The 26,495-nt window shown below is 47.1% G+C and overlaps 2 protein-coding genes across 5 annotated transcripts in view; both read right to left on the reverse strand.

The window, feature by feature from the left end:
* Window positions 1-762: 762 nt before the first annotated feature.
* INPP5E (inositol polyphosphate-5-phosphatase E) lies at window positions 763-16,107 on the reverse strand. Of its 2 annotated transcripts, none has more exons than XM_034427168.3 (11): window positions 15,953-16,107; window positions 12,033-12,866; window positions 10,431-10,554; window positions 9,469-9,566; window positions 8,751-8,875; window positions 8,373-8,492; window positions 7,509-7,616; window positions 5,583-5,741; window positions 3,644-3,759; window positions 2,279-2,415; window positions 763-1,635 (listed from the first exon to the last, which is right to left on the reverse strand). In XM_034427168.3, exons 2-11 carry the CDS (start codon window positions 12,770-12,772, stop codon window positions 1,503-1,505), a joined length of 1,860 nt encoding a protein of 619 aa, XP_034283059.2. In that variant the 5' UTR covers window positions 12,773-12,866; window positions 15,953-16,107; the 3' UTR covers window positions 763-1,502. The 2 variants fall into 2 exon arrangements, with proteins under 2 accessions (XP_034283059.2, XP_034283058.2); XM_034427167.3 differs by having other exon boundaries at window positions 5,583-5,744.
* A 1,378-nt stretch (window positions 16,108-17,485) lies between these two features.
* SEC16A (SEC16 homolog A, endoplasmic reticulum export factor) overlaps window positions 17,486-26,495 on the reverse strand; it is a 67,831-nt gene continuing 58,821 nt past the window's right edge. The window contains exons 28-32 of one of the 3 annotated variants that reach the window (XM_060691835.2): window positions 26,023-26,117; window positions 24,289-24,363; window positions 23,666-23,725; window positions 19,330-19,392; window positions 17,486-18,962 (exon numbers count right to left, since the gene is read on the reverse strand). In XM_060691835.2, the coding sequence (XP_060547818.2) occupies window positions 18,894-18,962; window positions 19,330-19,392; window positions 23,666-23,725; window positions 24,289-24,363; window positions 26,023-26,117 (362 nt within the window). In that variant the 3' untranslated portion in view covers window positions 17,486-18,893. The remainder of the gene's footprint in view (window positions 18,963-19,329; window positions 19,393-23,665; window positions 23,726-24,288; window positions 24,364-26,022; window positions 26,118-26,495) is intronic. The other 2 variants (XM_060691849.2, XM_060691862.2) reach the window with 2 other exon arrangements.

Raw genomic sequence — 26,495 nt, forward strand, 5'->3', positions numbered from 1 at the left:
TTTGGAGGCTATCAATAAATTGAGCCATCAAGTCGAGAAGTACTGTTCTGCAGGGAGATAGACCCTCCTCTCGTACTCTTGCTGATAAAATCCTCCTTTTTCAATGCAACCAGGAATTTCAATGAAATTCGTTGAGATGAAAGGATTCTGGTCTAATTGCAGAGGCAGGAGAGGACTGAATACAACCTGAAGCATCAGCTAAATAAATACCCAGTTACCTTCCTGTTCCTCTTCCCAGCCTCCTTGTCCTCTCCAGCAGGATGGCCGATGGCTCATCCCATCAAAGGGGAGCAAAGGAGATGCTGGGGTGGCACCTTGGGCACATTTACTATACTTGGCATTTGCTGTGAAGCACAACTTCTGTGGGGATTTTCTTGGTAAGGAATCGAACCCAGATTTCCTTCATGGAGTTGCAGGCTGGAAGAATGCTCTGGGACAGGGGTCTCCAACCGTGGCAACTTTTAAGACTTGTGGACTTCAACTCCCAGAACTCTGGGAACTGAGGTCCACAAGTCTTAAAGTTGCCAAGATTGGAGACCCCTGCTCTGGGATAATCCAGTGCTACAAGCAACTGTATGTGTTAAACGTTCTGAATCTTGTAATTAATGCTTAATATGTCCCATAAAGGGGAACGGGAAAACTTGTATTGCATGTTGAAAATACTGGACTTCCACTGATGAGGATTTAAATTAGCTCCAGGTAGGAATACAGGTATATCAGCAGTGCAGAGATTAAAGAAGCAGGCAACACACTAGGAACACATTTTAAAAGTTCTGGATCATCCTTTTATTTCAAGAAATTCTGAACCCAAACCCAATCCAAGAAAATGATGGAGGGGAAAACATTTCTAACTACTTATCAACCATTGGCATCAACTAAAAATTGGCCTTTGCCATTGAAAATACTGATTTTTGCAGCCACTCAAGGCCCTACACTTGAGTGAAACTGGTTTCCACTTTTTCTTAGTTAATGGATTTTTTTAAAAAAAGTAGCTGGTGGAAGCTGGCTTGTCTTGATTGAAGGTAAGAAACCCACTCTATAAACTCCCATGCTGGTGCTTTCTGAGTCTTCCTGTGCCCCTCTGGCATTTCAAGGCCCTTTCTAGGATTCTTAGGAAAAATGTGGGTTTAGGGGACCAATCAGGCAGTGCGTAATTCACTTCCGAGCTGCAGCTGAACAATACAAGGCTTAGAGAATGTGTTCCTTTGTTCCCAAAATGATCCTCACAAGTGCCTTCCAAACCTAAGAAATGTTTATGGCTGGTGTAAATGCCAACACCCTGAAGGATTATTCCAGGACCCTCCTCAAGCAACAGGATACAGGAGCAGGAAGACGCTACACGCTTGGTAAATCTTGATCCAACCCCTTGACTGCCCAGCCGTTTCCAGCCTCAAAAGAGCCCTTCACTTTTGGGACCCTGTTGAAGCCCTTCCAGCTAGGTTCAGAGAAGGCCTGGTCCACAAGCCCTTTCACTCGCCTCAGAAGTTCTTGGGTGCGTTTGGTCAGGAAACGGAACAGACAGCGCTGGATTTCTGGTTTTTCAGGGCTTTTTTTTTCTGAAGTTGCCTTGTGATTCGCCTCTTTATGCCAATCAAATAAAGTTCTCGATCAAATAGGCCTGCAGCCAGTGGGATGCTGTAGGTGAATGGGAAAAGCACAAACCAGCTGGTGAAAATGTTAACATACGTACAATATTGTTTTACAATCTCTGCGACCCATTCCAATAGTCTGGCATCCTGATTATTCCTCATTTCATCTTTGCACAGCCTGGAAACACTATCAGTAATTAGATTAAAATGACAAATCCCCCCCCCCAAAAAAATAAATAAATTGGATCAGTAACCTTTCCACACAATGTGGACCGCTGTGCAATGGCACAGATGCCAAAATAAAAATGTGTCTTTTAAAAAAGAAATGGATCAAAAGATCTTTCTAGGTTTGGCTACTCCATGAGATTTTGAATGGCGAAGAATAGCTACAAATACGGAGGACTGTATTCTTTTAAGTAGAGGTTAGGATGCAAACCCCAACTGCATAAAATGGTGGATTTTATATCCCTCACTCAGCCCGTTTCAGTTGTTAAGGATTAAGGGCAGTTCAGCAGGAGAGTCCAGGTATGGGGTGGCCGATGCCTCTCTGCCTTCTCACGGGTAGGGTGGTCTAGCGCTGACAGATAGTCACAACTCGGGCTGAAGTGTTGCAACGCAGGAACGTTGGGAGGACGAAGCCTTTCCAAAAGGCAGCCCCTGCCGCCCCTCTTAATGACAGTCGTACTCACTTGTCCCTCCCGGGTCTCACTTTGACACGGAACAACCCGTAGACAGGGCGGTGATCGGATGTTCTGATCCCAAAGCAGGCCGAGTACTTCACAGCATGGATTTCATTCCGGTGGCGGCTTCGATAGATGACCCGGTCCTGGAAGAGAGAGAGAGAGAGATGAGCAGAGCACCCCCTGACAAACCTAACTAGAGAGGCTCTCCTGGGCAAACGGATCTGCCTTCGATCTCTGGCGCAGAGGCCTTCCGGAAGGTGTGATGGTGGAGATCCCTACACGGGCAGGAGGACACAGCCTGGGGCACTGCAGAACCTCAAGCTGCCATGGACGTGACTGGGGAAAAAGCTTTGAGGCCTTTTATTCCTTTTAGCTAGCAAAAGCTCTGTGGTTACTTAATCATAGTGGGGTATAAATAGAACACAGAAGAACAATTGGAAGGGGCCTTGGAGGTTTTTATTGTTTTTAAGATTAATTTGCCATGTTTCTTCCCTGCCTCTGGTAACTGAGTTACTATGCAGGCTTCCGGCAGGCAAGGAGGTGGGATCAGGGGACTTTCCAGGAAGCCTCCCTTTCTAGAATGAAGGAGGGAGGGAGGGAGGGAGGGGGATGCATGCAAAAGACGAGGACGATGCTTAAGGAGCACCTGGGAGGTTTGAAGAGGCACAATAAGAGAACGCCTCTAGTGGCTTCAGGAATGGGCCCAGGTTCTTCTCTTGGCGCAATACAGAAGGCAGGACTAGAGTCCCTTTATAGGGGAGATGGGTGGCACAAAAATTGAATGAACAAATGAAGCAAACTCACAAGTTTCTCACTTTCTCACTCAATGCCTTTAACCACTAGACCAAATCCGCACTCGCAGAAGGAAAAGGTAACCCAATATTGCCTTTAGCCCAAAGCCTCTAGGCCAGTGCAGGCAAGCTTTTTGGCCAAAGGCTGCTTGTGATTGTAGCAGCTGAGGGGAGGGGAGGAGGGGGGCTTCCACTCTCACCCTCTCCCTCCGGTGCACACAGCCTTCGGAAGCAGGAAGTTCTCTTCCCTCAAAGCTGATTTGGGGGGGGGGGGCGGGCATGGCTGAAGCCTTCTTGTCCATCACACCATCTTTTGGTATCTGACTCAGGCTTGGGGGGGGGGGTGTTTAATAGAGTAGACACATATCAAGGTGACCCTCGCATTCCATCTCCCTCCTCGCCCTACTATACTCTTAGCCAGCTTGCTAGCAGCCGAGTGGTAGGCATGGTGGGCGAAAGAAAGTCTGGCCTGCCTGTGGGAAATGGGGACAGAAGGGTCGGCTTCTGGGTGCCCTTTTCTGCTGGAGGGGTTTCTCTGGGGGGGGGGAGGCCTGTTTTCTTGCTGCCCCCAAACCCTTACCGTATATGAAGGCGTCCTCTGCTTGGAGGTTGTGTCATAGGTGTCCTGTCCAACATCAAACTTGTAGGAAGGACGGAAAAAGATGGGGGCCTCTTGGAACCCCTTAAATACAGAACCTGTGCAAAGAGCAGATCAGGCAAGTCAAAGGGCTGAATCCTAAATCCCAGCCTTAAGGACACCCCGAGACGCAGGAGCCGCCCTGCCATTATGTGCCAGGCTGCAGTGAGCTGGCAAACGGAGGAAGTCGGAAGCACAGTCTTGGGCGAAAGGCTTGGTAACACGGATCAAGGTAAAAGCCTCCCAGGCAGACCAAGAGTGAGCCAAGGTGGTGCTGAGTTGGAAGGCCTCTCCCCCCCCACCCTCCCAGGGGACTCCTCTTCTGACAGGCCACCAGTCTCACCTGTCAGGCTGTGGCTAAATCAAATGTGGGTGTAATCAACTGGGTATGGCTGAATAGCCCCCCAACATCTGGAAGTGAGCAAGAGGCGAAGGGGCCTGGCTAAGCCCCTTTCTCGGTCTTAGAAATGAAGGGAGTTCTCAACATATGACAATAGAGACCAGAATCTTGTCGTTAAATGGTGGTGTCATTATGTGAGGAATCATATGACTGCACCCAATTTTATGACTTTTACTAAGGTATTTAAGCAAATCCCAATGGTAATTAAGTGGGATGTCTCGCCTGAGACCTGCGACTTTTCCGTCCGGCTTCCACCTTCTTTCAATTTATAAGTTGAAGACTGCCTCCCTGTATACAAGCTTAATGCTTGCCAGGAATGGCTCTGCCTCTTAGCTAGCAAAAGATCTGTGGGTACTTAATCATAGTGGGGTACAACAGGGTCTCACTACAAGATAGAGCACAGAATAACAGCTGGACCTTGGAGATCTTATTAGTTGATTAGATTATTATTAGCTTATTAGTGAGGTCACACTTGGAATACTGCGTCTAATTCCGGTAATCACTATTTTTAATAAAAGACTTTAGAAAGAGTGCAGAGAAGAGCAACAAATATTCCAAAACAGTATCCATCTCTCTCTCTCTCCCTCCCTCCCTCCCTCCCTCTCTCTTTCTCTCTTCCCAAAAGAGAGGGAGCAAGCTTGGTCTCCAACGGGTCCTCCTCCTGAAAGAAGCTGCTCTGGACCTCATCACCCTTCATGGAAAAGAGATTCTACCCAGGGCCTCTTCCGGGACAGCTGAGGTGGCTGAGTTAACTCTGTTTGGAGAAGACAGTTCTGCAGGTCATCAGGGCTCGAGAGGTCAAAACCAACCCTCTAAATTGCACTTGGAAACCAAGTGGGAGCTGTGGAGGGCATCAAAGGGGCCACTGCCTTCTTGAGAGGGATGGAGGAAAGGAGGGAAGGGGGGGGTGTCTTTAGAGGCCCCTCACAAGGGTCACTGTGGAGGCAAGAGCTGGGGTGCTGAGACTGCAGGAAGGGGCACAATTGGCGCCCAGATGCAGCTTTGGGGTCTGTAAGTATTCTTGCACAGATCAAGACCTTTGGGGTGGGGGCTCCTGCAAAAACACACTGTCAACCCTGAAGCTGGCCTGACCAAAGCCATTTTGTCCACACTGGAGCTGAGGGTCAGGGAGGGAGGAATTGAGATAGAGGGAATTTTGAAGCCAAAACAAAATACTTTCTCTTGGGAACCAAGGACATTCTCACACCTGGTCGCAAGAAGACGGAGCGATACCACCTGGTTGTCGGACTGCACGGTGATTGGACCGTGTGACTGATTGTTTTGAGAAAGCTTTTAATAAGGTGAAAACCGCAGGAGTTTTCAGAGCCGGTTTTCACCAGATATGTGCCAATATGATATTTCCAATAAAAGAAATCTTTGAGGAATTCAACTGCCTCAGAGTCTTGCTTGCAATGGATTACTTGGAACCCTGACGTTAAACCGACTCTTGACACACGTGGAAAATAGGAAGGGGCTCCTCACCAGTCTGCATTTCCTTCAACAGCTGGTCATGCTGCAGCAGCACCGACACGTCCAGGGCCTGGCCACGGTTGAGCACCTGTTCTACCACCTCCCGCTCCTCATTCAGGCGGAAGTTGAAGTCTCCGAACCAGAAGACGTGGTCGAAGCGGCTCGTGACGTCTGCTGCAGAACACCCAGCAAAGGAGGGGGAAGAGAGTGGAGGAGAGGAAACTGATCAAAGAGAGCAGCAACCTGGAATTAAGGAGAAACTTCCTAACAGGGAGGATAATGAACCAGTGGAACAGAAGTTGCCTCCAGAAATCATGGGCGCTCCATCACTGGAGGTTTTTAAGAAGGGACTGGACAGCCACTGATCTGAAATAGTAGAGGTTCTCCCACTTGAGCAGAGGGCTGGACTAGAAGACCTCCAAGGTCCCTTCCAGCTCTATTCTATTCTAAAAAGGCTGCAGCAGTTAAGGCGAAGCCTTCCCCAACCACTTGCACAGAATTCCTAGGCTGACCCGAGGCCGACCAAGAGGCTTGAGGGTGAAATTCATTCCATTCAAACCTTCCAAACAAAGCAACTGAAACTAAAACCGCTTCAAGTCTGAACTCTGGATTTCTGTACAGAGAGTCCTCGACTTACGACCACATTTCAGCCCAATATTTCCGCTGCTAAACCAGTTTTTGAGGTTTGCCCAATTTTACAACCATTTTTGCCACGGCTGTTACCTGAATCACTGCAGCTGTTAAGTTAGCAACATGGTTATTGTGTGAATCTGGCTTCGCCATGGGCTTTGCTCGTCAGAAGGGCACAAAAGAGGATCACGTGACCCTGGGACACGGCAACTCTCATAAATACATGCCAGTTGCTAAGCATCTGAATTTTGATCACATGTCCATGAGGATGTTGCAACGGTCATAAGTCAAGGACTGTCTAAATTCTGAATTTCTGCGTGACTTCATCACATTTTTTGAAACACAGTGACTATAATCTGCCACCATTTGCCATCTCAGTGCTAATCTCAGCAACTTTGAAATGCATGGATTTCAATTCCCAGAATCCTTAGCAATGGCCTTGCTGGTTGGGGAATTCTGGGGTTAATATAGAGTTCTTTATTGGCCAAGTATGATTGGACACACAAGGAATTTGTCTTTGGTGCATAAGTTCTCACTGTACATAAAAGATATCACTGATAAATCATGATCATAGTCATCATAAAAATGAATCATAAGATACAACACTTAGTGATAGTCACAGGATAGTAAATAAGCCATCAACATAAATCATACTAGGAAACTAAATAAAGAATAGAATTAGAATTAGAATTAGAATAGAAATAATAGAAATAGAAAAGAATAGAAATAGAATTCTTTATTGGCTAAGTGTGATTGGACACACAAGGAATTTGTCTTTGGTGCATAAGCTCTCATTGTACATAAAAGGTATAAGTGGTAAATCATGATCATAGCCATCATAAAAATATGTTCATCATAAATCATAAGATACAACGCAGTGATAGAACATAAATCGTACTAGGAAATAAAACAATATAAATTGTAAAGATACAAGCAACAAAGTTTTAGTCGTAAGTAGAAAAAGAGGTAGGTAATAGGAAAGATGAGAATAATAATAATATTAACACAGTCTTACTAAATAGTTTTGACAGTGTTGTGGGAATTAGTTGTTTAGCAGAGCGATGGCATGTGGGAAAAAACTGTCATCACTAAATAAATCACTAAATAAAGCCCACCCATCTCAAAATTGCCCAAATTGCGAAACGTTCCCTCTAAAATCTGATGTTATCGCTGGGACCCGCATTTTGTGCCGAGGCCAAATCAGTGACTTTCCAGAACACAAACTTTCTATTTGAAAGAGAAAGTTACATCCGCATATGAGAAAGACAGAAAGTGAAAGCCGCGTTGTTCAAGTGCCAAGTTACTCACAGGAACTGGATCGATAGGGGTTGGTATCGGGAATGTTTCTGGGCAGCGAAAGAGCCTGGATGGTTTTGTGGTAATCCAGGACCCGCTCAGTGACTTTCCCATCTCCAGCTGAAAGAAAAGAAAAGAAAAGAAGGATGCTTAGGGCAGGGTTTAGTTGGGGTGGTGGGTTTTCAGATTAAGAGAGTTGGAAGGGACCTTGTAGATCATCTAGTCTGACCCCCTGCCCAAGCAGGAGAGCCTACACCATTTCTGACAGATGGCAGTCCAGTCTCTTCTTAAAAACCTCCAAGGATGAAGCTCCCACAACTTCTGAAGGCAACTTCTGTTCCATGGGTTGACTGCTCTCACCATCAGGAAATTCCTCCTTATTTCTAGGTTGAATCTCTCCTTGGTCAGTTTCCATCCATTGTTCCTTATCTGGCCTTCAGGTGCTTTGGAAAATAGCTTGACCCCCTTCCTCCTCTCTGTGGCAGCCCCTCAAATATTGGAAGATGCTATCATGTCTCCCCTAGTCCTTCTCTTCCCTAGACTAGCCAGGCCCAGTTCATCGTCTGTTTGAGCCTCCAGTCCCCTCATTATCTGCTGCTGCTGCGTGATTGTGGACTCCACAAAGGCAGAGAGGATACCCAGATTTAGGCCTTGGGACTATAAAGGGGGAGGAATGTCTGGGGGTTGTCCATTTCTTTGAAGACACAGCTTCCTCACTTTCTGCAGTAACTCTTCATCTTTACCTTACTTGCATTCAACTGGGAACAGAGCATAAAGCAGGTAGTTCAACTGGCATACCTGTTTACAGAGCCTTGGGGGGAAAAAACCTACTCTGACTCCAAGGCAGGCATGAGGGGAACTTGGGGAGATACTCACAGGTAAAGTGGGAAGTGATGAAAAGAAAGGACGTGCCGAAGAACGTGAAGCAAATTCCCAGCGCACCCTTGGTTTTGAACTGAGACACGATGCGCGTTGTCACCGTGGCACATTCCACCTCTGTGGGAAGAGAGAAATGGCACGGCCTGTCAACGAGTGCTCAGACCGGGCAGGGAGAAAGCAAAAAGGTGGCTCTTCTCCTTAACACCTGGGGTGGAAAATGCTGCAATTCAATGACGGGCTTTAGTTCCACCTTCTAAGCCCCCAGTTTTCTCCCCACCAAATAGAAACAAGGCTGTCTGGTGATTCAGCCCCATTTCCATGGCAGAAGCGACTGAAAAGGCCCCTGGGAATTCATCCCCGGCCATCCATGCCTACCTGAGCAAAACCAGATGAGATCCCTTCGCAGGAAGAAGGACAGGTAAAGGACCCCGTGAGCAGCTGCGTAAGACATGACGTACTGAGGGCCCAGCGTTGCCTGCAGGCGAATCTCCCACTCTCGCCTGCAGAAAGGAAGCAAAGCCAATTGGCCACTCGGTACTGGAGCAGCTCTGAGGTCAGCAGGCCCAATCCAAGCTCAGAAAAGACTTCTGGGGCCAGTCAGGCTGATTCAGAGGACACGGGATCTCCTGGAAGCACTCTTCATTCGCACGTCTTCCGGGTGCTTGGGAGGGACCCTCCGTTTGGCTCCCAATTCCTGGCAGGGAACTGCCCGCCTTCACTCTTCTCCCGGATGCCAGCCTCTGGTCACGCCCACTGAAGGTTGCAGACAAATGAAGAGGAAAGGAGAAGACGGGACTAAGATGGCCAACGGACCCCTTGCAGCCTTCACCCAAAGGAGGCCTTCACCTACGAGACGCCTCGCCCGGCTTTGACAGGAAGGTCTGCCTCATTGCAAAAGGGGAGAGAGGACTTAAGACAGCCTTGACCCGTGGAGTGTAATGATCCTACTTGTAGTGTGATTCTCAGCAGGAAGGGAGGGAGGGAGATGGGAATGGGAAGGAAGGAGGGATACAGGAAGAAAGGAAGGGTACAGGGAGGGAGGGAGGAAGGAAGGAAGGGTCCCTCAGCTACAAAGTTGCTTCTGTTTCCATACCTATCTGGACAGCCTTCTTGGATCCCTATCACATACATGTCCTGGGCATAATCAGGCTCAGACGGCAACAGGAGGTCATCCAGCACTTCAGGGAGTTCCTGCAAGAAAAAAATGACCTTTCCAACTGTAGACGAGCCCTACAGATTGATTGGAGGCTCTTTCTTCCAACTGAGGAACAAGAAATGAGGCAGGTATCAAATCCATTTTTCTGCCTGCAGGATGCAAACACTTTTCTGTTCACCTGGGCTGGAATGCAGAAAATGGACAAATGGGCCATTCTCTGATCTGGTTAGAAAATTACATAATCCACATTATTTGGAAGATTAAGGCGACTCTGCTCCTCCTGCTATCCCGTGCCCTACTTGTGAAATGATGCACAAATACTTGTTTCGGGCACACAAGCATTCTAACAAGGACAACTTCAAGTCCCATCTGTAATGTGGCAAAAACCAAAGAATCACACAAGGAGAGGCTCTCGTTTTCTTTAGTTTTCTCTCCCACAGATCACCTTTAGAAAGCTGGACTGACCCATCTGCTTCTCTCCACTCTTTTATTACATTTCCCGGAAAAAAATATTTGTAAAAGAAAAGCTGAAAGGGAAAAAAAACCCACTCGTGTCTGGGAATGGAGGAGCTGCAAGTGGATTTATGGAGCCTAAAATGGTGGTTAGTCCCGACAGGTTGCGCATACCCTCATTGAACATGCTTCCCAAACTGTCTGCATTAAAATATGAACTTGACATGCAAAACCAGAATCATATTACGACACTGTCCAGAAATACCTGCAGTTCACGGTGTAAAAAAGGGCAAGTGTGCAGTAACGCTTTCCCAGGGAGAGAAGTTTGTGTGAACCCATAGCTGCCAATTCTGTAGGCTGAGCTGAGCCTTTTATTTTTTTCCTGCTGGATTTTCCTATGAAAACTCTGGTGGTTAGAGAAGGACATTGACCCCTCCCTTCCTCACCTTCTGGCCCTGCATGTTCCAGGTGGCTACAAAGATGCCAATGTTGCGATCAGGAAAATACCGGTTCAGCTCTTCTGCTCCCAGGAGGGCACCACTAGCAAGAAGGCTGCCTTCCAAGTAGCTTCTGTAGAAAAGGATATTCTGTTTTGTTGCGTTAAGACAATCTAGAGGGTAGGTTTATAGGCTTGACTTACCTGTGGAAAGTCACCTAAGACTGAGAAGTCAAAGGCGTAAGGAAGGAGGAGGTGAGCCAGGCCTCTCTTAATTCCAAAGTCTCAGGGTAGCCTTGGCAAAGTTCTCCCCTGAAAGAAGCTCAGCTGGCATTGGGGGAGTGGGGGCGGGGGGGAGAGACACAGAGAGAGGTCTTCTTCAGTTCAGTGAGATGCAGCAGTTACAATACTTGGGAGGACAAGGCCAAGTCATGAAGCCCACTAAGTGACTGGGGGCCAATCCTTATCTCCACATTTAACTTCCCTTGACAAGGCCATTGCAAAGAAGGAAAAGAAGAGAATATTCTTTCTTGGCCAAGCATGATTGGACACACGAGGAATTTGTCTCCGGTGCATAAGCTCTCAGTGTACATACAAGCAACAAGTGATATATTCGTAAGATACCAACAGGAGAAGGTCAAAGGAAAGATGAGAAGGATAATAGTAATACAGTCCCACTACGAGGGTAAATATCCTTAGGCATAAGACAGCGCTGTGGGAATTAGCTGCTTGGCAGAGTGATGGCATGGGGGTGAAAACTGTACTGGGCAACCGAGTTTGCAGGGAATAGGGCTGCTCTTAAAAACACCCAAGTGTGAAGTTGTGTTGGCTTCAAAGATCAGGAACAGCCTTCTGACTTGAGCCAGAAAAGTCTAGAAAAGAATTTTGCTAGAAGAACAACTTGGTGCCACACGCAGAGCACGTAGAGCCATCCATTCTCCCTGTTATTAAACACTGTCACCAGGGGTGGTTGGGGCTCTCGGTTGCACTTTTTAAAGCCCTCCCAACCACTGCAAAGTAAGCTGGGTGGCTAGCCAGTATTTCTTTCCCCCCCTTCTCCCTACCCAAAGCCTGGAATGAAAGGTGGGGACACACTGTGATGCAATCAGAATTATTCCACAATGAACAGGTTCTAACACGCACACAGCTCATTTCTGCTAGTTTTCTATCTCAACCAGGGATGGCTGCATGCACCTGAAGGACAACACAGCCATTGAAATATGGTGCCCTCCTGTTATCAAGGAGCCTCTCTAGGACTTTGCCTCAATTTTAGATCAGCAAAAGAGCATCACATGCTACCCTATCCTTCTGTTGGCAGCTCAAAGGCTGAACCTGAGCTAGAGATCTTTCTCTTTATGCCAGGGATCGAAGCAGCTGGGCTGGGAAGGCAGGACAGAGCAGTGTGTGACTCAGTAAGCAGTTAACTTTCTAAAAGAAAATAAGCAAAACCTTATTATCCAAAAGTTATACACACACACACACACACACACACACTTTTCCCATTCGGTGTTCAGATTTCCTTAAAGAAGAATTTGTCTTAAAAGAACTGCAAACGTCCATATTGGAGCAGGTGATTAGTGCCCTCGTGGTCTCCCTCCCTCTAGATACACACCTGTTTCGCACATCTGTGACACGGATGGGGGCCAGCAGGCTGAAGGTAGATTTGGTGGAGGCTGCCAAGCAGTGTTCGCAAGCCATCCCACGGCTCTGAAGCTGCGTGTCGCTCCAGCTGCTGCCTGCTCTTGGAAGCCCCCTCCGGGAGCCAAACTTGTACTCTGCGCAATCTGGGTCAATCCGATTAGTTGTCCTCAGAGAAGGAAAGGAGCCTTCAAGTTCCAGAGGAGGTGGAGGCTGGGAGGCCAAGACCTTGGACAACTTCCGGGGCGAAGCTGAAAGGCTGGGTCTGCTTTGGCTGAGGTCGGAACCCTCGGAACCCGGGTTCAAGTTGTGCCGAGGCCGCAGATGGCGATGGTCGCCGCTGGAGGCCACTTCCTGCTTGGTGGGGCTCTCTCCCTGGAAAGACCCATCGGAGGAGCCCCCCTCAGTTGAATCAACCGAATTCCCTTGATTCATTCTGAAAGGCCTCCTCCGCCGGTGCCAGATCAGTTCATCCAGAGACAACGTCCGCTCCAGCCTCGGTTTACGGGGAGGCTTTGGAGTGAATGACTTAAGCCCAGCTGGGCCTTGGGGTCCTTCTAACTGCAGTCTGAGAGGGTCACTGGAAAAGGGGACCTTGATTTCTGGTGGGTCCTCGGAGAGATGATCCCCACTACTGCCTGCCTCTTTCCTTGGGGAGCAGCTGTCCTCTTTTGGCTGCAGGATTTGGGGCCCATCGCTTGAGAGGTGCTCCATTGTCTGCTAGGAGAATCCATTAGATGCACCAACTAGAAGGAAGTCGAAGAACCGCTATTTCTTATGAACCAAGTTTCCATCTCGGAAGAAAAACCTGAAGGGGAATATGAGAAAAAAATGTGTCAGGGAAAAGTGCTACCCAAGCTGGTGTGGCATTTCATTTTGCACTGCCCCTAGAAATGTTAATGATAGAGGTTAGCCAAGCCTTCTGCTTTAACTGCAAAATGTTGAGACCACCCAATGCATCCACTCTCAAAAGATGCGCCTAGTATTACTTGGGTCAGTCCTATTTTAAAGATCAGAGGTTTTTGAAACAAATCAGAATTGTAGGAAATTATTATTAGGATAGATTCATCTGGAAGAACACTATTCACCCCATGATTAACTAGATGGTAATGAAAATGCAATCACAATTGCAACCATAAATGTTATCAATATGCAACTGGTTATGGAGCACCAAGGAACTCCCAGAAAGGAGTTCCTAGAAAAGAGCTGACATGATTTCCATCTTCAAAAGAGGGAGGGAAATGGGTCCAGGAAACTACAGAATGGGAATACTTGGGAAAATACTGAAAAAGATAATCAAGCAAAGAATCAGCGAACACCAAAGACAAGCAAAGTTATAACCCGAAGGCTGAAGCCAACATGGGTTTGTAAAACCCAGATCATGTCAGACAAATCTTATTGCATTCTTTGACAAAGTGGCTAAATTAGACCACTGAAATGTGGACATAATTTACTTGGATTTCAGTAGGTATTTGATAAAGTAGACCACAACCTACTACTCGATAAGATAGAAATAGGGTTAGACAATACTATCACCAGATGGATTTGTAAGTGGCTGACCAACCACACTCAATGTGTGGTCCTCAATGGAACTACGTCTACACGGAGGGAAGTATGCAGTGGGGTTCCCCAAGGGTCTTGCTTAGTCCCAGTACTCTTCAATATCTTCATAAATGATTTAGATGAGGGACAGAAGGGGAAAACTCATCAAATTTGCAGAGGACACCAAGAAAGATCTTGACAGACTTGAACATTGGGTCCTATCTAACAAAATGAAATTCAATAGTGAGAAAAGTAAGGTTTTACACTTAGGCAGGTACAATAAAATGTACAGCTATGGAATAGGTAGAAGCTGGCTCAACAGCAGTAACTGTGAGAGGGATCCAAGACAACCATTTCAATATGAGTCAGCCGTGTGCTGCAGTTATCAAAAAAGCCAATTAACAGAGGGATAGAATCAAGATCACATGAAGTCTTAGTACCACTTTATAAGTGGTAAGATCACACTTGAAATGCTGCATCCAGTTTCGGTCGCCATGCTATAAAAAAAGAAGTTGAGACTCTAGAAAGAGTGCAGAGAAGAGCAACAAAGGTGATTAGGAGGCTGGAGGCTAAAACATATGAAGAACGGTTGCAGGAATTGGGTTTGGCTAATCTAGAGAAAAGAACTAGGGGGTGACATGATAGCAATATTCCAGTATCTGAGGGGCTGCCACAAAGAAGAGGGAGTCAACCTATTCTCCAAAGCACCAGAGAAACAGGACAAGAAACAACGGATGCAAACTAATCAAGGAGAGAAGCAACCTGGAATTAAGGAGAAACTTCCTAACAGTGAGGACAATTAACCAGTGGAACAGCTTGCCACCAGAAGTTGTGGGTGCTCCATCACTGGAGGTTTTTAAGAAGAGCCTGGACAGTCACTTGTCTGAAATGGCATGGGGGGGGGGGTTGGACTAGAAGACCTCCAAAGTCCCTTCTAATCCTGTTATTCTGTTAACGCACTGTCTGGATTGACACTTGGATCTCTATGGCAGCTCAACTAGAGGAAAAGGATAAATTGTGTCTCCAAGACACAGGACCCACATCAACAACAACAACAGATATTTTCCGCATTGTTGCAATTTGTCCTCAGCAATTTCAGGAGGAAGAACCCTAACCCTAACCCTAACCCTAACCCTAACCCTAACCCAGCTACATTACAGGTAGTCTTCGATTTACAACAGTTCATTTAGTGACCGTATGAAGTTACAACAAACCCAGATTGTTGGGGGCAAGAGGCTGACTCTGTAAACCGCTTAGAGAGGGCTGTAAAGCACTGTGAAGCGGTATATAAGTCTAAGGCAGTGTTTCTCAACCTTGGGAGCTTGAAGATGGGTGGACTTCAACTCCCAGAAGGACCTTTGGAGGAAAGGAGGGGCCTGAAGTTGGGGACCCCTTTGCCCTCCCTTCCCAGGCTTTGCTAGCTGAGGAGAGGGCAGGGGGGCTCTTGTCTCCCTCCTCCCCCCATTTTTCTGCCCCCATTGGTGACCCCCTGCTGCTGAAGGGGGCTGAGTCTAGGTCTGCCCCTCCCCCACCCATCTAGGGGTTCCTCTTTCACTTCCTATAATCTCCCGCCTCTCAAATCTCCCCCCCCCCCCCGTCAGTCCTTGGAAGAAGGTGGAAAAGACTCCCAGAGAGAGGACCACAGGCAGTCCCCGACTTACGGCCACAACAGAGCCCCGCGTTCCTGTCGGTAAGCGAGCCCCTTGTTTAAGTGAGCTTGGCCCTGTTTTGTGACCTCTCTGGCTACGGTCGTTAATTGTGAAGTTACTAACAGGGTTGTTAAGTGAATCATTGCGGTTGTTAAAAAAAGAGTAACCGGGTTGGTAAGCGAACCCGGCTTCCCCCTTGACTTGGCTTGTCAGAAGGTCGCAAAAGGGAATGGCGTGACCCCCCCCTCCCCCCGGGACGACCGTCCTAAATAGGAGTCAGTTGCCGAGCGCCCGAATCTTGATCATGTGACCACAGGGATGCTGCAGTGGTCGTAAGTCTGAAAAAAGGGCTGTAAGCCACTTTTGTGTTGTCGCCATAGCCAGAGCCCTTAGGCCGGTGCTTCTCAACCTTGGAAGCTTGAAGATGGGTGGACTTCAACTCCCAGAATCCCCCTCTCCTCATGAGGAAGGGCCCCATCATCCACGGCATGCACGGAAAGGATCCTGAGGGGAGGCTTGGGGTTGTTTTCCTTGATTTTTGGGGAGGGAGGGCGGCCGAAACCCGCGTCCCAATCAGTAAAACAGCATTAAACCGACCAAAAGGAAAGCAAAGCAAAAAGAAAAGCGAAATGGCGGCACGGAAAAAAAAAAACCAACCCAAAGCGAAATAACGTAAGAGCCGCCAACGGTGGGGAAGGCCTACCTCGCAGGGTCGTTGTTGAGCAGCCTCTCGCCGCGCCGCGCTCGTCCCGTCGTCGTCGAGGCCGTGGCTCCTCCCACTTCCAACGGCCGCCCTCTCTCGCTCGCGCGCGCGTGCGTTTGCGCACGCTCCCCCTCGCCCCGCCCCTTCGGCGCGTTGCCATGGCGCCCCGCTCCCTCAGAGCGTTGCCATGGCGCCCCGCGGTGGGCGGTTCTTCCCTGACGCCGCTTTGGAACCCGGATGGGCGGGGGAGGAGGGGGGAAGGAGCTGCAGCTGTGAAGCCACAACTGGGTCCTCCCCCCCCGGATCTTTACAGGGAGTCCTCGACTTACGACCACAATGGAGCCCAACTTTACTGTTTACTTAAGTGAGACGGGTACTCACTTAAATGAGTTTTGGCCCATTTTACCACCGTTCTTGCCGCAGGCATTACAGTGAATTGCTGCAGTTGATAAGTCGAGTCACCCGGTCGCTAAATGAACCTGGGTTCCCCCCCATTGACTTTGTCAGGAGGTCGCAAAAGGGGATCACGTGACAACGGAGCAGCGGTCATAAGTGTGAACCAGCTGCCAAGCACCTGAATTTTGATCACATGGGCATGGGGACGCTTATAAAGGTCGCAAGTGTGAAAAATGGCCAGGTCACTTGTTTTCAGTGCGGCTGTAACTTTAAAACAGTCACTAAATGAACTACCTGTGTTCCAGCACCGAGGGCATTTCTTCATCACCCTCACCACACGTAGGGCTTTGCTTATGACTGCCTGTTGCTTTTACGCATCATGAATGACTCCAGCTTCTATGTCTTGCGTTTGCAAGGAAGCAGGAGAGGAAGAGCTGAAAGGGACCCTGGAGGTCTTCTAGTCCAGCCCCCTGCTCAAGCAGGAGAACCTCTACTATTTCAGATAACTGTCTGGAAACACCGATGCTTTTGAACTCTGGGATTGGAGGTCTTACGTTTGTGTTTTTATTTTTATAGTTATAATGTACACTGAAGACTGCACTTAATTTCGTTCTACCATGTGCAATGACAATATACTATTAACTATACGGGCCAAAACAGATAGATCAAACTTCCTCCACCCAGAGGCCTCTCTCGAGGCAATGACCAGACGGGAGGAAAAAAAAAACCACATGAAGAAAACCCAGCTCTGGAGAAGCTGGAAGGAAAGAGGACAACCAGCTGCAAAAGGGATGAACTCAGTTAGGGTGGAAATGGGGGCATGCGTGGAAGGCTGAAGGACCAGGTGGGGGACAGACCCTCTCGGAGAAAATCTGGGTGGTCACTCTGAGGCGACGATGACTTGATGGAACTTTTATGTTTTATACAGATTCGCCACGCTGCTTTGGGACCATCCATTCAGCCTCGATTCTCCCAATGGGCGCAGGAATTTGGCAAACTCCACTAAAATCCCCTAAGAAAGGTTTCTCCAAAGCAAAGCGAGGGGAAGGTTGATGGTTTGCAGTGCCAGAAACTTGCAGGCTCTTAGGACGCCTGCTTCAGTGTAAAGTTGGGGACCCCAATAAACCATAGGCCGAGTTAAGTGTGAAAAGTGCTCCAGATGCGCAAAATATTTTTATTTTAAGAATGTACAGTGTCGTTTGTAACATTTAGGACAGAGAGTGGCTCTTCTGGGTGGAGGAAAACTTGGAAGTGGAAAAATGCGCAGTGGTCATCGACACAGAGGCAGAGGTCTAAAGGGACAAAAAACATCTTGAACAAATTCAAGATGACTAGAAGAGAGGCCAGCACGTGGCTGAGACAAGTTCTGCCTTTTTTTTTTACAACTCTTCACCACAAAAATCCTTGGAAATGTGTTTAAGACTCTCCAGAACCCAGATATGTAGAATTAAGCCACAGAGTCGAGCATCAACGTTAAAAAATACGCTCTGCATTTCTTGACTCGAGCATTGGTCTTCTGGACTGGCTTTTACTGCACCAACAATTAGTTGTCGCTGATCAGACTTACGTGGATGTTAGCACAACCTATGACAGCTTTGAAGAGTTCCCGCAACTCCACCTGAGACCTAGTTCATGTCTCTTGTTAGAGAGGCTTGCTAATTTGATTAGTTTTTTTTAAAAAGGGACGGCCAGGTAAATTATGAGCTGGGCCCGTGGGAAAGGGGGAAAGGTCTGAGATGGAAGAAGGAAAACTTCCACAAATTTTAAAAAATAAAATGCTAAGCCCTTTTGAGCTGTTATGGAGTTATTGGAGGGATCAGAGTTTCAGAAAGGAGCCATATTGCACTTTCAGGAGGAATTATCAGAAGGAGAACAATGCAAAATGCTATACAAAGAGCTTCCGCTCTTGACTCTACAATTCGTTTTACAAGGAGCCTAAGACGCAAACTACATATACACTAAAGAAAATCCACTTCCAAGGAAATCTTAAGATTACAAGTCACAGTTTTTTTTTTTTCTTTTTCTTTCCCCCTATTCATTATACATTTCTGTTTATTTGGATCAGCTACGTTTTCCCTCCATGAAGGTTGGGAGCAAGGGAAAGTCGATAGGAAAAGAAAATCCCCACCCATTCTGTTAATGTGCCAGATGAGCAATAAACCCCAAGTAGTGGTTTATATGCATAAAAACAATGCCCCGATCCCTGTAAGGCCACAAACTGTCATGTTAAAAGGTGACACGGGAAAAGTCTTGTCGTAGAAGGAGCAGCTGGATTTTAGCAAAGCCGAGGAGGAAAAAGGGGGGCCTTCGGGCTGAGGCAGCCCCAGCTGCATTCCTGTGGGTTGATTTCTCCAGTCCCTCTTGACGTTCGACCATCTCAGCCAAGCTTTTGGGTAACGAGGAGGGCATGTGGTAATCAACGTCGGCCACGGTCTCCGTGGGGGAGCCACCCAGATGGATTCTCAATTTGAGAAACTGCACTGGCACCCCGTGACATCTTTGGGGACTTCTTGTGCGATGGCCTGGCTGAGAGACCGAATGGATGCTATTTTAAGGTGGGGTATTTTCTCTGCCCGATTCTGCCAAGTCGGGAGCTAGCCGGAGCTGCAGGAGGCTGAAAAGACAAAAGTTTTCAATCAGTCAGGTAACCGCACAGCTGGAGACAAAAAAGAACCCTGCACACACAACTTCTTCTTGTGTTTGAAATCCTCCTCTTGGGTTGTGTTTAAAGCAAAGCAAAAGGTCCTCCCAATTCTGTTCCAAACCGAATTCCAATCCTGAAAGCTCAAAAGAAAACTATCCAATCCACGCTTGAAGCAAAAGCCTTTGGACCCTAAACCCACCCTAGGGATTGAATACAAGCCGGAGCAAATCTTTCCTCATTACACGAAGCGTTACAGGGAGTGGGGTGCATGGAGGTGGTCTAGTTTTGCAGGACTCGCATCGGAGGGGACCTGTTGAGAGGAGGAGGAATGCTGTACCTGTGCAAACTGAGACGGATTGTAGAACTGGACAGCACTGGTTGGGGGATCTCCAGAAGATGCCTAGACAAAGCAAGGAGAGAGGTTTGCGATTACTGTGATTTCAGGAAAAGTCAGACAAGCCTGCCTTCTGTGCTTGGTCAAGCAGGGATTCCACAATACTGCAGCAAGAGTATTACACACAAATGCCAACACAGGAAGGAGAACCCACCTGCCCCCAACTCGCAGGGAAGCTTCCCGTGTTACCGATAGGAGCAGCGGTGCACACAGGCTGTCACAGAACAAAGGCACATGCACGAGCCTGAAAAGGCTCCTTTGGGATAGGGTGGGAGCGGCCCTCGAAACATGCAAGAGGAGCAGCGGAAAGGTTAGCTGTGCCAAGTGCTTGAAGAATGCCCAAACCGTGAGCCTGCCTGGGGGTCCATGTGGAGGTGCATTTCCCCCCCCTCACCTTGCTTCCAAGGGAGCCCCAAAGATGGATGTGTACAAAGATTGAAGCGCTTGGTTCCTTCTGACAGAACCTGGGAGGGAGGGTTTCTTAGCCTTGGCCAACCTTAGGACACGCAGACCAATTCTGTCCACGCGTCTTACATTCTCCAAGGCTCAGAGAACCTGTTCCAAGACAGCCAAGGCTCTAGAAAGGGACCTGCTTTGAGGTTTCTGCCAGAGGGCTTCAGATTACAGATTAAGAGAGTTGGAAGGGACCTTGTAGGTCATCTAGTCCAACCCCCCACCCAAGCAGGAGACCCTACACCATTTTCTGACAGATGGCAGTCCAGTCTCTTCTTGAAAGCTTCCAGGGATGAAGCTCCCACAATTTCTGAAGGCAACTTCTGTTCCATGGGTGGATTGCTCTCACTGTCAGGAAATTTCTCCTTATTTCCAGATTGAACAGCTCCTTCTTCAGTTTCCATCCATTGTTCCTTGTCTGGCATTCAGGTGCTTTGGAGAATAGCTTGAGCCCCTTCCTCCTCTCTGGGGCAGCCCCTCAGATATTGGAGCACTGCTCTCCTGTCTCCCCTGGTTCTTCTCTTCACTAGACTAGCCATGCCCGGTTCCTGCAACCGTTCATCGCATGTTTTAGCCTCCAGTCCCCTAATCTTCTTGGTTGCTCTTCTCTGCACTCTTTCTAGAGTCTCAACCTCTTTTTTATACTGTGGTGACCAAAACTGAATGCAGTATTCTAGGTGTGGCCTTACTAGGGCTTTATAGAGTGGTATTAGGACCTCCCTTGATCTTGATTGTATCCCTCTGTTAATGCAATTTAGGATTGCATTGCCTTTTTTGGCTGCCGCTGCACACTCTTGGCTCCTGTTTAGCTGGTTGTCCAGTAGGACTCCAAGATCCCACTCACAGTCACTGCTATTAAACCTGGTTTTCCCCAGTCTATATGTCTACTTTTGGTTTTTCTTGCCTAAGCGTAAGAATGTAGACCCATAACTCTCATAAATCCAGCTGAGCACCAGGCTGTTTTGACTGGCTTCTGGATGCTAGCTGGAACAGCAGTTGTAAAATGTTGATCATGTTCTCACAGCATCAAGGGTGCCCCCCAACAATCAGGAGTACCTCTGCATGTGAGTCTCGGTGAGGGAGAAGAATGTCGCAAAGCATGGAGAAGGCGTGTTTCATGTTCAGCAAAACATTTCTTATCTTTTGGATTTTAAAAGGGAGCAGAAAATTTTCACTGAACAATTTTCCAGCAAAAATGAGGGCTCTGCTCTTGGGTCTTTTATGCTTGTTGAGACATATTGTATGCTACTTTCTGGTGATTTTACTCATTCATGCAACAGAGCAATTGGGATAGAATCATAGGGCTGAAAGGGAGGAGACCTTATAGCATCCCAGACAAATGATTGTCCAGTCTGTTCTTGAAAACCTCCAGCAATGGAGCACCCATAACTCAGGGAGGCAAGCTGTTCCACTGATTAATCATACTCACTGACAAGTAAATTACTTCTATGGTAGGTTGGATCTCTCTTTCATGAGCTTCCACCCATTACTTCTTGCCCTGCCCTCTGGTACGCTGGAGAATGAGTCAATCCCCTCTTCTCTCTGGCATCCCCTCAAGTACTGGAAGACAGCTCTCATGTCATATCACATGACATCATATAGTAGCATATATGATATCGAGTGGGTAATCTGTACAGTACAAGTGGCCCCTGAAGTCCTATTGGACTTCCCCAATCTCCCTGCTGACAGAACTGCTGATTCTTGTCAATGTTGATTTAAAAAAAAAAAAGTGCAGTAGGCTTCACACTTCCAAAACACTCAATTTCTCTCCAGAAATCCTAGCCCTGTGTCCATTGCATCACCATAGTAGTGATAAAGAATGAATGTAAAATGGACTTAGCTCAGTGGCTAAGATGCTGAGCTTGTCGATCGAAAGGTCGGCAATTCAGCGGTTCGAATCCCTGGTGCCGTGTAACGGAATGAGCTCCCGTGACTTGTCCCAGCTTCTGCCAACCTAGCAGTTCGAAGGCATGTAAAAAATGCAAGTAGAAAAATAGGGACCACCTTTGGTGGGAAGGGAACAGCGTTCCGTGAGCCTTTGGCATTGAGTCATGCCAGCCACATGGCCACAGAGACGTCTTCGGACAGCGCTGGCTCTTTGGCTTTGAAACGGAGATGAGCACCGCCCCCTAGAGTCGGGAATGACTAGCACGTATGTGCGAGGGGAACCTTTACCTTTACCAGAGTTGAAATGAGGGGCGCTTGGTGCTCTCTGAGCTTGGCTGTTTTCCTGCAGATGTTTCATTACCCAAAGAATGTAACATCATCAGTGCTAAGTCTAGAGAGATTCTCAGTTCTCCAGGTCATGGTTGTAGTCCCAAAGGTGCTTTTTTTTGGAGGCAACTGGACTTTCTTGTTGTTGTTTTTTGAAGACATTTCGCTTCTCATCCAAGCAACTTCTTCAGTTCTGACAGGACACAGGTAAACCTCCAAGTGCTTCAAAGACCTTCTAAAAGGATGCAAAGGACCAGCTGTCTGCAAGGAATATAAATCCTTCCCTTCCCCACCATCCAGTCAGAGCTGAAGAAGCTTCTTGGATGAGAAGCGAAACGTCTTCAGAAGAAAAAAAAAGGAAGTCAAGTTGCCTCCTGAAAAAAAGCACCTTTGGGACGATCATCAGTGCGAGAAGGGAGAGGGGTTTGCTCTCAGTTTATGTTTTGGTGGCCTGTCCCTACAGTGTTGGTGGAGGTGGTCTTAGAAGTTCTTTGGTTGGGCTGTTTACTGAGCCACCAAGGCTCTTTTTATGAATGTGATGAAGCTGCAGGTATATCCATTTTGTTGAAAGATGTTGTGTTTGTACTCGTCTAAATAGAGTTCTTACCCACAGCTTCTCTTGTCAGAGGTTGTGTTACTACTTTGGTAGTAGGACATTTGGTTGGTGTGTGGGCGGGGTGGGGTGGTTGGTATCCCTGTGTTTCTAATTTGCCATCCTAGTCGGCACTGATAAGAATATCCAGGAAGGGGAGCATGTAATTGTTTTCACCCTAACTCTTGTGAATGGGATTCTTTTGAGGATGTGGTTTTGTGGGTGTTCCCTAATTGGTCCCGTTTTATTAAAGGTGTTGTCTATATGTTCATCGTTTAATGACCCCATAATCCCTTGCAATGGGGTGGAGTCGGGACAACTGAATGGAGCTGAGTGTTTACTGGCCAGATGCCCTTCCTGTCACCAATGCGGAGTGTTTGCAGCTGATATATATTCTCATTGTGCCGAGAGAGAGAAATATCAGCCTCTACCTAGGATCGAACTCACGGCCTCCTGATTGTGAGGTGAGAGCTCCACCTCTAGGCCAAAAGGTGTGTCTATATACCTGGTCCATATTTTGAGTGGTATGCATGGCAGTGCTACTGATTCCAGATGTTGCATTACAACCTCTGCTATCGGTCCTGAAAGTGGGGATCCCACGGGTGTACCTTTGATTTGTTGATACGTTTATCCAGCAAATTCTAAGTATGTGGTTACGCCAAAACATATCCTGATTCAGCACATTTTGCCTTTTCTGTTGTTTTTCAGTTGCTATCCTGTTCCAGGCTGGCTAGACAAAACCCCAACTCTGACCCTTTTTTTGAAGGGGGGAGTCTTGGACTATGAACCCTGCATTATGGAAAAGCAATCATGTTTCCCCAGCCAAGGAGAGCTGGCTCAAAAAAGAGCCAGGTACTCCATTTCCCTGCTTTTGGGGGGGCGGAAGGCTTCATCATTATGGTGACATGTTAGTTGGATGGAAATGCAAGTTGGAGATGGCAGAACTGGGACAAGATATGATGGGGGGAAGGAGGGAAAAGGAGCAGGAAAAGAGAGGAGGAGGAGGGCCAGCCAAGGTACCTGATTTAAATGCTGGCTGACTTCACGGGATAATGAACTCATTGAACTAGAGCGCGAAAGCTACAAAAAACAGCAAAGACACACAACACACAAAAAAAGGAATCAAAGTCACCATGCCAGCCGCTGCCTGCAGCTCTCAGCTAAACTTTTGTTCATATCAAAGGGGGAGGGGAAGGGTCCCGGGGCCAAAGGTTAAATTATACATATCGCTAAATGCAAGTTAGCTTTGCTTTTTTTTTTTTTTTTTAAAGGCACTTTCTGGGTTATGGACATCTCGGATGCAACTCAAGGCCTTGGGTTGGATTTTAAGAGCCTAGCATTTTCATGGCACTTCACGCAAGTCAAACTCATGCACAAATAATGTTCAACGGAGGAATGAAGGTTCCGCAGAATGGCAGGCCTCTTCAGAAGAGGCGACTGGCTACACCTTCAGTTCCCAGATACAGATTGCCAGGCTAAACCTTACTCTACGTTTACCTCCTTCCGGTTCCACTCTTCCTGCTTCCAATGGCCTTTAGCTCCTGAGCTTGTTACATGTTATTTTCTGTTGCAAAGGTGGGCCTAAAAGCACCTGGCAGGTGCCTCAAAGGCTCAGAATAGCTAACCTGGCAAGGGGCGCCTACCTCTCCAGACTGGGCGTCCCCTGGATTCAACACAGGAAGCTCAGGCCCAGGTGGAAATGCAGCAGAATTTAAGTACTGAAAGACAAAAGGAAGGAAGGAAGGACGCCATCAACCGTGGAAATGTAGCAATGACCCAAGAGAATCCAATTGAAATTATCCATGGCTAAGCATTGGCACGGGCATTTTATCAAATCCAAAAGTAATGTTATTGTTAAAGTTCTCCATTATGAGTAGAGGTCAGAGAAGAATTAATGCAACAATTTACGCCAGGTAGGCCTTGATTTATGACTATGGTTCAAAATTATGACGCCTCGGAAAAAGCCATATGCCAGCTGCCCTTGCATTTACACCTGTCATACCAGCCACATTGCCCTGTGATTGCAATTCAGGCATTTGGCACCTGGCTCGTATTTACAACGGGTTGCAGTGCCTTGTGTTGACATGATTGTGATGTGCGACTCTCCCAGCCAGTTTCTGACAAAAACATCAACTGGGGAAGCTGGATTCGTTTAATAACGGTGGTGAAAATGGTCGCAAAATCAGGTTCACTCACTTGACGACTCACTTTAGGACAGCCATGACTTACAACAGAAATTCTGCTCCCCTGTGGTCGTAAGACGAGGACTACTGTATATGTTTCTTCTTGTTCACATATCTTTCACCCATTTTGCTGTTCTCTCTTCTCCTCACCCAGGCACAATCCCTGCCCAGCCCGCAATCTTTCACTGGCGTCCAACATCCAAATTCTCAGCCAGAAAGGCTTTTTTTAAAAAAATATCATTTTAATTTTATTATATAAAATATAAAATACAAAGAAAGAAAGAAAGAAAGAAAGAAAGAAAGAAAGAAAGAAAGAAAGAAAGAAAGAAAGAAGAAGGAAGGAAGGAAGGAAGGAAGGAAGGAAGGAAGGAAGGAAGGAAGGAAGGAGAGAGAGAGAGAGAGAGGGAGAGAGAGGGAGAAGAAAATAGGAAATTAAGGGCAGGAAAGGGAACGGGGAAATGGGGGTGTGAAATACAAGGAAAGGAAAGGAAAAGGAAAAGGAAAGGGAAAAAAGGAAAGGAAAAAGGAAAGGAAAGGAAAAGGAAAGGAAAGGGAAAAGGAAAGGAAAGGAAAAGGAAAGGAAAGGAAAGGAAAGGGAAAAAAGGAAAGGAAAGGAAAAGGAAAGGAAAGGAAAGGGAAAAAAGGAAAGGAAAAAAGGAAAGGAAAAAGGAAAGGAAAGGAAAAGGAAAGGAAAAAAAGTAAGGAAAAAGGAAAAAAAAGGAAAAGGAAAGGAAAAAAAAGAAAGGAAAGGAAAAGGAAAGGAAAGGGAAAAGGAAAGGAAAGGAAAAGGAAAGGAAAGGGAAAAAAGAAAAGGAAAGGAAAGGAAAGGGAAAAGGAAAGGAAAAAGGAAAGGAAAGGAAAAGGAAAGGAAAAAAAAGAAAGGAAAAAGGAAAGGAAAGGAAAGGAAAAGGAAAAGGAAAAGGAAAAGGAAAAGGAAAAGGAAAAGGAAAGAACAGGAAGGCATTGACTTCCACCTTTTCCTATCACAGTACAAGATAAACACTCTCCAGCCTCAACTTCTTGCTTTGACACATTAATATCTAACTAGCCATCCCTATAACACCAAATAGTCCTAGCACTGGTGTTACAGAACTAGCCAGGGAGGCGTCTGAGTGGGGCCTTCGAAGCCCAGCTGCTGCATTCAGGGCCTCTGGGGCCGAAGGCTCCACATCTCTAAAAGTAACTCCAACTTACTGGGACTTCTCCAGTTGACTCAGGGTTGGTGTCGTTTCCTGGTGCCATCTGATCTTGAGCCACTCCACCCTCCAGCGGTGTCTGCTCTTCAGGAACTGTATGAAGAGGCCACAGGTTGTTTTTTGTTTTTTTAAAGGACAAGCTTTCTGCCCCTTCCCTCCATCACAGGGGTCTGCACAGGGTTTTCCATGGAAAAGTAGCCAAGCTTGCAATGGGCCTCCTCTCCCATGGTGGTCTCTGGCTGGCTCTAGGGGAAACTTGTCCTCAAGTTAAAGGCTTCAAAGTTATTTTGAATTACATTCCAAAATTGTGGAATCTACTGGTTTTTAAGGCAGTGTTTCACCAAAAAAAAAAAAAGGGACATGTCGTTTAAGAGTAACACCAACTGTTCAGAAAGTTAAGAATTCAAGAAGAGTTTTTTCACAAATAGTTTAAACCAGGGGTGTCAAACACAAGGCATATTCAAGCGTGCT

This window comes from Pantherophis guttatus, chromosome 16 (genome assembly GCF_059756535.1).
Source record: "Pantherophis guttatus breed Tessera chromosome 16, ASM5975653v1, whole genome shotgun sequence".
Classification (NCBI taxonomy): Eukaryota; Metazoa; Chordata; class Lepidosauria; order Squamata; family Colubridae; genus Pantherophis; species Pantherophis guttatus.